Consider the following 8,949-nt stretch of genomic DNA (forward strand, 5'->3'; position numbering starts at 1 on the left):
CTAATTAACCCCTCTGGGGCTCCCTGCCTTGATTCCCTTCTCCCAGGGATGGACCGCCCTGTCCCGGGATAGCAGCCACCTGCCCCAGGGACACGGCCCCGCTTGCCCCCGAGCCTTGCTACGAGCTGCCAGGAAGCCCCCCTGCCTCCGCTGCGCCCGTGCCTGGCCCCCGGCTCTCTGCCAGGCAGCAGGATGCTGCGAGGGGCGCCGGCGCAGGCAGGGGCATGCGAGAGGGTCCCGGCAGCCTGGGCAGAGCTGGCTTTGCAGCAGCCGGAGCCAGAGGCCAGCGGGAGCAGAGGCTCGACTGGCTGGAAACCATCCGTTTCCCCGGCATCCAGCTGCAGGGTTGCCGTGGCGACCCTCCCGCGGCTCCCAGCCAAGATGCGGCTCCTCGGGCTGCGGCCCAGGGGCAGCACGTGCCGGAGGCCTGGGGCACCCCGCGGGACGGACCCCGCTGAGCTGCTCGGCCCCCGACGGGGTGTCTCGCAGAGGGCACTGGTCTGAATCTGCCCCTGTCAAGGGCTAGCTCGGCAGAGGCCGGAGGGCTCCAGGAGCCGCTGGGACCCTGCTCCTGCCCTTGTAGCTGGAAGGAGCCTCAGGGCAGGTGCTGGGGCCCGGGAGAGCCCAGTCCAGGCCCCTGCTCCACCACAGACCTGCAGACCCCTTGGCCCGGGTGGCAGAGCGCTGCCTGTGCTATGGGCAGGGGCTGGGCTCTGGCTCCGGCTGCCCTCTGGCAGGCAGACAGGGAGGCCGATCCTGCCCCGTGTGCAGTGTCGGGCTCAGCTGGGTGGGAGGGACAGCGAAGCCGCTCCCAGCCCCCCGCGAGCAGGGAGACCCTTGGGGGAAATGGGGGAGAAAGAAGGGAGGGAGCGGGGGAAGCAGGCGCACCCCAGCACAGCCAGGGCACAGGAGATACCAAGGCCCGTCCGGCCCCTGCCGGGCTCCCGGTGCAGCGCGCGGGGCACCCCGCCCCCCGCCCCGGTGCTTGTTATTCCGCTCATGCTCCCCGCCTGCTAATGATCCCGTTCCAGGAGAACTGCCACATTCATTCGGAGACGGGCTTATTAATGAGGCCTCTGCCACGCAGCTGGGGCCGGTGCCCGGGGGCCGCCGGAGATGGGGGCACCTCCAGCACGGGCAGATGCCCCCCGTCCCCCTCCCCAGCACACAGGAAATGGCGGAGTGGGGGTGAGAGCCCACCTGCCCCGGGGCGAGGGGCACACAGGGCTCTTTGTGGGAGCTCGGGCCCGGGATGCGGAGCCTGATCTTTCCCCCAGGAAGGCCTCAGGTGGCGGGGGGCTGTAGAAACCATGCCCCCCGCCAGCAGGCACCCACAAGCACACCGCGGAGCCAGGCGAGGGCTGCATCTCTCTCCCTCCTTGTCCCGATGCCCGGGCCCTGCGGCTCTGCCACGGAGCTGGCTGCGCGGCACGGGAGGATCCATCGCACAGGCTCGTCCCTGCCAGCTCGCGGTCGGCTCAACCTGGCATCGCTGCCAAGTCCCAGCTGCCGCGGTGCCCGCGTTGCACAGCTGGGCTGGGCACGGGGCAGCCAGCAAGCAGCTGCCTCCTGGGGGTGTCGCTGGCCCAGCGGGATGGCTTCCAGCTCAGCCCCAGGGTGGCTCAAGGCCCAACCCGCCTGGCCCCGGCCCCACGCAGCTCCTGCCCAGCCCAGCCCAGTGCCCCGGCTGCCAGCTTGGCCCCAGGGAGAGGGCTCAAGCCGACGGGTTCAGCACAGCCCAGGGCTGCAGGATCCGTGCGCACGCCGGCGATGCAGGCAACCTGGGCACTAGCTCAGCCCCCTCCATCAGCCGGTCCAGAGCCACCTGCCTCCCCAGTAGCTCCCAGCAGACCAGGTCCAGCACCAGGAGTGGGGTGGGTGGAGGGTTTCTGCCCAAGGAGCTGGGCCACAGCAACCCCGCGCTCCCCAGCGGCCCTGGAAAGCCTTTCCTTGCTGTTTGCTGTGCTCAGCCCTGGGCTCAGTGCGCTGCAGGAAGATCCGACAGGAGAGACCGCGTGCAGACACCTGGCTTAATTTGCAATCAGAATTGAGTGGGGGGGAGGGGCTCCCAGCCAGCTGCAGCCCAAGGACTGGGGGGGCCTCTGGCTTCAGGAGGGGGAAGCAGGAGGCAGCGTGGGCTGCGGACATGTGGCGCCGAGCCAGCGAGGCTGGGTACGGTAGGTGCAGGCCGGCGGGGCAGAGGCAGGTGGACCGGGATCTGCCCACGCAGCTGTACTGCCCCCAACCCTGGGGGGGCAGAGCCCTGTCCCCCATGCCAGGCCGCTCTGGGCCTGGGCTGCCCCCCGGCAAGGACGCCCCATCGGAGAGCACGGAGGAGGACTGGATCGCTTTGGTCTCCATGGCAACCCCCCTTTGGGTTTTCCGGCAGCCCAGGCGGATCCCCCCGGGTCCCCGCGCAGCCCGGACCTCTGGGTGCCCCAGGGCTGGGCTCTCAGCTCCGCTGCACCTGGCTGCCTGTGACCTTCACAGACCCCCCGCGCCCAGCCGGGGTGCGCTGCCAGCAGCCCCCCACCCCAGAGCAGGCTTGCAGCAGGGTCATAGGCCCCCTACAGCCGGCGGGGGATTCTCCTTATTCGGGCCAGCGGTTTTGGGAGGAAGGGCTACGAGGTGCAGAGGCAGGGGGTGACTGCTGAAATGCCCCGACGGGTCGGATCCCTCAGCCAGCGATTGTGCTCGGGCATGAGGCCATCTCCGTCCTGCCCTGACTGCTGGCCTGTCTCCAGTGCCCCAGCCCCACGGCCAAGGGCTCCGGCACTGGGTGCAGCTGGGTGCAAGGGCTCCGAGCAAACAGCCCGTGTCCGAGGGGCTTCTGACCTGGGCCCCCACTTCCCGAGCCTTGCCCAAGTCGCGCTCTGCTCCATCCCTGAAGATGCTCTGGGCTGGAGCTGCTAAGACGGGGGGTTTTCCCCGGGGCTGAGTCTGCAGCAGGCTTCTTCAGCGCTCAGCCCAGGGTGCTGTAGAGGCCCCCGGCCAGGGACACGTGGGTGCAGGGAGGGGAACGGCCTGGCCCCAGGCAGCTGGGAGCCGTCTCTGGACCATCCCCTGGGCCATGCGCAGGGCCAGGTGCAGCTGTGGCTGCGGCAGGACCCGGTGCCAAGCCCACGGCCATGCCAGAGGGGCCTTGGTGCAGCTCTTGGTGGCACAGGCAGGTCACTGCTGCAGTGAGAGCCAGTTGCAGACCCCCTGAGGACTGGCATGGGCTGCTCTCACCTGCCCCTGATGCCACAGCTCCTACCTGGGGCATCCTGCGTGCCCCCCTCCCACCCTGCCTGGCAGACCTCGGCCCCGGGGGGCTGCAGCAACCCGCGGGGAGGGGGCTTCTGCCTCCCTGTCCCCGCCTGAACCAGCGGCGCTGGGTTGTGGCCTCGGCAGCACGGTTCTAATAAGATAATTATAATGATATCCTTTAATCTGTCTCTTTCCAGAGGGAGATATTAGTCCCTGCTCCAGAGAGCTCCTTCCCGGCGTGGAGTGTGGCTGGCGAGATGCTGCCGCATTATTATTATTATCAGCATCCTGTTTGGCCAACAGCATTAATTACGGAGCCTGGCTCCCCAGGGGCCTGGGGATGGTAGGTCAGTGGCGGGGGAGGAGGGGGCAAACCTGCCCCTGCTGTGCTCCAGGAGGGGCCCGTGCCCCATGCCCTGCCTGCCAGCGCCCGGGGGAAGGCGCTCTGGGGCCCTGCGAGGAGATGCCACCAACCCCGGCTGCAGGAAGGGGAGAGCAGAAGCAGCCTTGTCTCAGGAAGACTGGAGCTCCTCTACGCATCGCCACCCCACCACCGGAGGGGCCGGCCTGCCCCAGCCAAGGCAGGCTTCCAGCTCGGGCACCGATGGGTCACTGCTGCTTCTCCGGGGAGATGCAGCAGCCTCGTGAAATGACCTCTGCGTCCAGGGGATCGGAGCTGGGGGAGCCAGGCAGCATGTCGAGGTGTGCGACGGGGCAAGAGCACGGCTAGCTTCCCCGCCCCAATGTTTCTGGCTAGAGGACGCAGTCGGCTCCGACCCAGCCACCCTGCCAAGGAGCTGGGGGAGACGCCGGATGAGCTGACGGGCTCCTAGTGTCCGGGGATGGGGGGTCCAGGCCCATAACCGGGCTCCCAGCCTGCGCGGCTGCAGAGGAGGTCAATACGGGGTCCCTCAAACCTGTTCCCCAGACTGTCCCGGCTCTTGCAGCCACAGGCCTGCCGGAGCCGTCCTTGGAGCTCGGCCACTCGACAGTCGGGAAGGAGACCAAAGAAAGGCAGCAGGAAGGTGCAGGACCCCTGCCCAGCCGGGCCCTGCTTGGGGTGCAAGGGTGCTCTGCTCTACCCGGGCATCGCCTCTGCTTTGGGGTAGTAAGGGACACCCCAGCTCGGCCCAGAGAGGGCAGGGCTGGCTTCCCATCCCCACCCCCCGGAACGAGGACGGTATAACAGAGCCAAGGGGTCTGGGGCTGCCTGCGAGCAAGGAGCTCAGGCCAGGCCGCTCCTGGGGGAATGAGTCCAGCTGGAGACGCCCTGGGCCCTGCTGGAGGACTGCTTTACCTGCGCAAGGCCAGGCCGGTTCTGGCCTCTTCCCTGCACGCGCGCCCCTTCTGCCGTGGCTGGATGCTCCTCCCGGGCCCGAGAGGAGAGGGGCAGGCGTGCGGAGCTGCCTTGCAAACAGGCAGGGGCCTGTGCCGGTCAGCCTGGGGGGCAGCCGGGCACTGAGCGGCCTCTGTGCTGCGCGGACCCCTCCCTGGCGCGGAAGCGGCCGTCAATCGCTGCGGCTGATGAAGTGGCAAGGGCACAACACGGGCTCGTTGTTTGGCAGCGGCCCCCGCGCCAGCCGGGGCTGCTCAGCAAAAGGCGCACGGGGCCCGGAGCGCACAAAAGCCCCCGGCGCTCGCTTCCTGTGCAAGCTGCCGCATCAATGGTCACCCTCAGCCGCGCCGGGCCTGCCAAGAACAGCCCCTTGGACCAGCGACGGAGCCACCGCTGCTGGCGGGAGCAAGCATGGTGCCTCCCCAGGCCTGCAGATGGCCTGAGACCCAGGTGCTGTGCCCCTGCCAGCACCCCGCAGGATTCACCCCTGCTGAATGGCTGGGCTTGATAACGGGATGCAAATGCCGCACCCCGATCTGACAGGTGCCAGAGCCCCCCCTGGCAGTCCCACTGCAGGCTCAGGGCCTGGGCCCCCAGCCAGCTCCTCTGAAGCACCAGGCTTTCTATCGGCAGCTTCAGAAAGTGCTAACGACCCCGCAGGGGTGCCCAGCGCAGGGCTGGAGCCGGGCCTGGAGTCTCGGCCGCAGGGACCCGTGCTAGCAGACGGCCGCCCTCGGAGCTGTTCTCGCCAGTGGTGCAATCTCACGTTGGCAGCGCGGCAGGTGCCCTCGTGCCCTGCTCAACGCGGTGCCTTCCCTGCCTGGCAGCAGCCAAGGGGTCACTGCTCACTGCCCTTGCCCCCGGGGTGCCATAGACCCTGGCTGCTCAGGGCTGACCCAGCTCCGTCCTGCCTGGGGGCTGAGGAGGGACTTGCCACCCAGCCCCAGAGAGAGAGCTGTAAGCGCTGGGAGATGCCAAGGCAATGCAGGGCACAGAAGAGCCCCCCCTGCCCGCTGTGCCTTCACCGCTGGCACTCTGTCGGGTCAGATCGGCCCCGGTGCCTCCCCCCAGTAGTGCCCTGCACTGGCACGGGTGGACCAGTGCCTCAGCCGACCACCACGGCAGCTCGCCCGGATCCCCCCACCACCCCGACATCTCTGCTTGCCGCGCTGCCAAACCACCCGGAATAAAACAGCGTCGCATAAACAGCGCAGGTGCCGGGAGCAACGTGGGCCCCCACTCCCTGCTTGCCAGCTCCTCCCCGGCGCATCAGGTGTCGGCTTCTTCCCGCCGGCTCCTTTTAGGAGTCCTTTTATTTCCCCTCCCTGCTCCTGCTCGGCTCTGCCTCCGCCAGTCCCAGCTCCAGGTGCCAGCCTGGGAGACGTCTATTCATCGCAACCGTGCGGAATAACAGACAATTTGCTTGAAAAGGCTTCCAGGAGGAAGCTGCGGCAGGGGGGGGGGGGGGGGCCCCAGCAAGCCTGAGATGGGGAAGAGCCCAGGAAGCCCTGCCACCCCGGAGGGGCAAGTGCATCTGCCAGGGCCAGCCCTGCCATTCCCATCCCTCCTTCCCTGGCAGCGAAGCGAGGGGAGATGTTGGTAGAAGGCACCAGTGGGAGGACGCGCAGGCCCGTACCCCGATGTGCCACCAGCCCGGCTGCAATTAAAGGATCTTCTGTTTTTGACCCAGTTTCCGAGGCAGAATGGAGGAAGCATCGCGGCAGCTACACCAGCCCTGCCCGGGGGGACGGCTCCCTGCCCAGCCCAGGCCAGGCCGGGTCTTGGCCCCCAGCTGAGACAGCCTTGGTGCAGCTCCTTCCCGGAAAGGCTTCCCTGAGTGGCCTCCAGCCCTTGCCTGTCCCGGCAGGGTCCTGGGGGGGCAGGGAGCTCAGGCCTGGATGCTGGCTGGGCCTTTGCTGGTGGGATGCAGCCTGCAGTGAAGGGGCTCTTGGGAGCCTGCAGCCCCCCAGCTCTATGGAGCCGGGTATGCTCTGTGCACCGTAGCCTCCAAGGACCCTGGGGCAGCTGAGCTGGGACGTGATGCTCCAGACACCACGAGCTGAGCAGGGCCCCCTCCAAGCTGTTGTGCCCCTGCCAACTGGATGGCTAAACTGCGGGCCAAGCTGGATGGCTGCCCGCTGCAAACCTCATTCATCCCCAGGAAGGGACCAGGGGCCATGCTTGGTGCAGCACTGCTGCCCTATGTGACCTTGGGGATGCCCGTGGCTCCCCTGCTTCTGCCTCCAAGGCTGTGAGAGGCTGTTTCTCTGGCCGGGGGGTTCCTGGGGCTGTGTGGTCGCAGTGCTAAGGGGGGCAAAGTACCAGCGCCGGCAGGACCCTCTCTGGGTGCTGGGCTCAGTCTCCGCTCCGGCTACCACCTCGCGCTTCGCCCTCTGCAGGGCCCAGAACCAGGGCCCGGACAGACGAGTTCTTAATTGCCATCATATTAAGAGCTGGCTCGGAAAGGGGAGCGGGGGGAGCAGCTCTCCGGGCTCGTCAGTGGAAAGTGCTCCGACAAAACGCATATCAAACGCAGCTCAATTAGCCGGCTCGGGCTCCCCTCCCCCCACCCCTGCTCCAAGCTGCGCCATGGATAAATAGCCCTGAAAAGTTGCTAATTGAACAGATTTCCAGCACGATTGCCGACGCGGATGCAGCCGGGCCCTCATTACCATGCACATGCTGCGCGGCGCCAGGGATGGGGCGCAGGGATGAATCACCAGGGAGAAGGCCACGAAGCCGTCCCCGGTGCGGGTGCGCACGTCTCCGAGTGGGGGGTGGGGAGCTGCAAACAGCGCCCTGGGGGCACGTAAGAGCTGGGGAGCAGGGCCCAGGGCAGACGGCGGAGGCCGATGGCCCCTGACCCCCCCAGGGAGAGGAGCCAGCCTTGGAGACCCCTCTGCACCGAGGCCTGCCCTGTGCTACGGCTCCTCTCTGCTGCCCAGCGCAGCTGCAAGGCAGAGCAGCCTTTGGGTGGCTCTACGTGACCAGGCAGCTGGATCGTGCCCTCACCCTCGCCCCCCGCCCCACACAAGTCCCTGCCCAGGCCAGTGTGGGTAGGCTGGGCCCAGGCCCCTCCGCCGGCTGCCTCGCGGAGATGGTTATACCTAGTAAACTCGATGGCTGCTTCCCTCTCATTAGCGGGTGTTTTTCTCCTTGCTTTGACACGGCTCAGCTTCTTCCCGGCCCGCAGCTCTCCCCTGCTGGGCGCCTTCACACAGCCTTCAGATGTTGCTGTCTCGCCCCCCGGCACCCTGCGGTGCGGCTGAGGCCCACATCTCCATGCCGTTTCCATTGGGTGTAATTTCCCCCTTGATGTTCAGGGCAAATCTGCCCTGCTCATGCAGCAGCCAGAGCCCCACAGGTGCCATGTGCTCCGAGTCTGGTGGGGTGAATTGAGCCCCCTGGCACAGCCTGGCCCTTGTGCATGGGACACATGGGCTGGCAGGTCCCGGGGCCCTGGTAGCTGCTGGGGTTGGTGGCACCGGCTAGGCTGGACTAATGCAGGAGGCGTCAGGCTCTGCTATAAGCTCTGCTCCCCTCCAGACAACACCCCTGGCCTCAGGGCCTCGAGCCAGCTCTTTGCCCCCACGTTCCTCCGCTTACGCTGGGCAAGGAGAGTGCCACGGCTGTCTGGGCACGGCTATCAGCTGTGTGGAGGCAGAGAGGGAGGCGCCCCGGCTGCAGGACGGCTTTGGCGGGCTGGCTGCTGAGACACAGGCCTGCACTGCCTGGCGCAGCGTGGGGCGCAGCCAGGGCTTGGGGTGGCCACCGCGCAGCTGCTGCAGGGCGGCCGGCGGAGTTTTGCCCGCTCCAATTATAGTTTCGCAGTAGGTCGGGTCGGAAGGGACCTGAGAGATCATCCAGTCCGACCCCCTGCCTGGCCAGGAAAGAGCACTGGGGTCAAACGACCCCGGCGAGGTGTTCATCCAGTCTCCTCTTGAAGACCCCAGGGTGGGAGCCAGCACCACACTTCCCTTGGAAGTTGGTTCCAGATCCTGGCCGCCCTGACCATGAAGTAGTGCCTCCTGATGTCCAGCCTGAACCTACCCTCTGCCAGCTTGTGACTGGTTTAATTAGCAGCACGTCCGGGCCGAAGTGGAGCTGACTAGCTGGACCGGTGCTGCTCAGCAGAACTGCTAATTAACCCACTGCTCATTACCGCCTGGCTCACTCGCTGCCGGGCACCTCTCCGCCCACAACCCAGGGGTGCCTGGAAAGGTGCAGGCAGCCCCCCCAGGCCAAGGGCACGAGTCCCGAGCTGGAGCCGGGCAGCCCAGGCCTGGCTAGCTGCGGGGCAGGCAGGGCTCTCGCCCTGGCTCGGTCGGCGGCTTTGCCCCGGTGCCAGCCCGGCCGTGGCCGGC

General features: G+C 67.5%; 2 protein-coding genes across 2 annotated transcripts in view; one reads left to right on the plus strand and one right to left on the minus strand.

The window, feature by feature from the left end:
• Nucleotides 1–3,265, minus strand: part of NCAN (neurocan) — a 28,309-nt gene extending 25,044 nt beyond the window's left edge. The window contains exon 1 of the mRNA XM_025210320.1: nt 3,232–3,265. Within this exon, the coding sequence (XP_025066105.1) occupies nt 3,232–3,265 (34 nt within the window). The remainder of the gene's footprint in view (nt 1–3,231) is intronic.
• Nucleotides 3,266–4,913: 1,648 nt separating this feature from the next.
• The window catches only part of NR2C2AP (nuclear receptor 2C2 associated protein), a 5,992-nt gene continuing 1,956 nt past the window's right edge, over nt 4,914–8,949 (plus strand). The window contains exon 1 of the mRNA XM_025210321.1: nt 4,914–4,999. Within this exon, the coding sequence (XP_025066106.1) occupies nt 4,914–4,999 (86 nt within the window). The remainder of the gene's footprint in view (nt 5,000–8,949) is intronic.

This window comes from Alligator sinensis, unplaced genomic scaffold (genome assembly GCF_000455745.1).
Source record: "Alligator sinensis unplaced genomic scaffold, ASM45574v1 scaffold1354_1, whole genome shotgun sequence".
NCBI classification, from domain to species: Eukaryota; Metazoa; Chordata; order Crocodylia; family Alligatoridae; genus Alligator; species Alligator sinensis.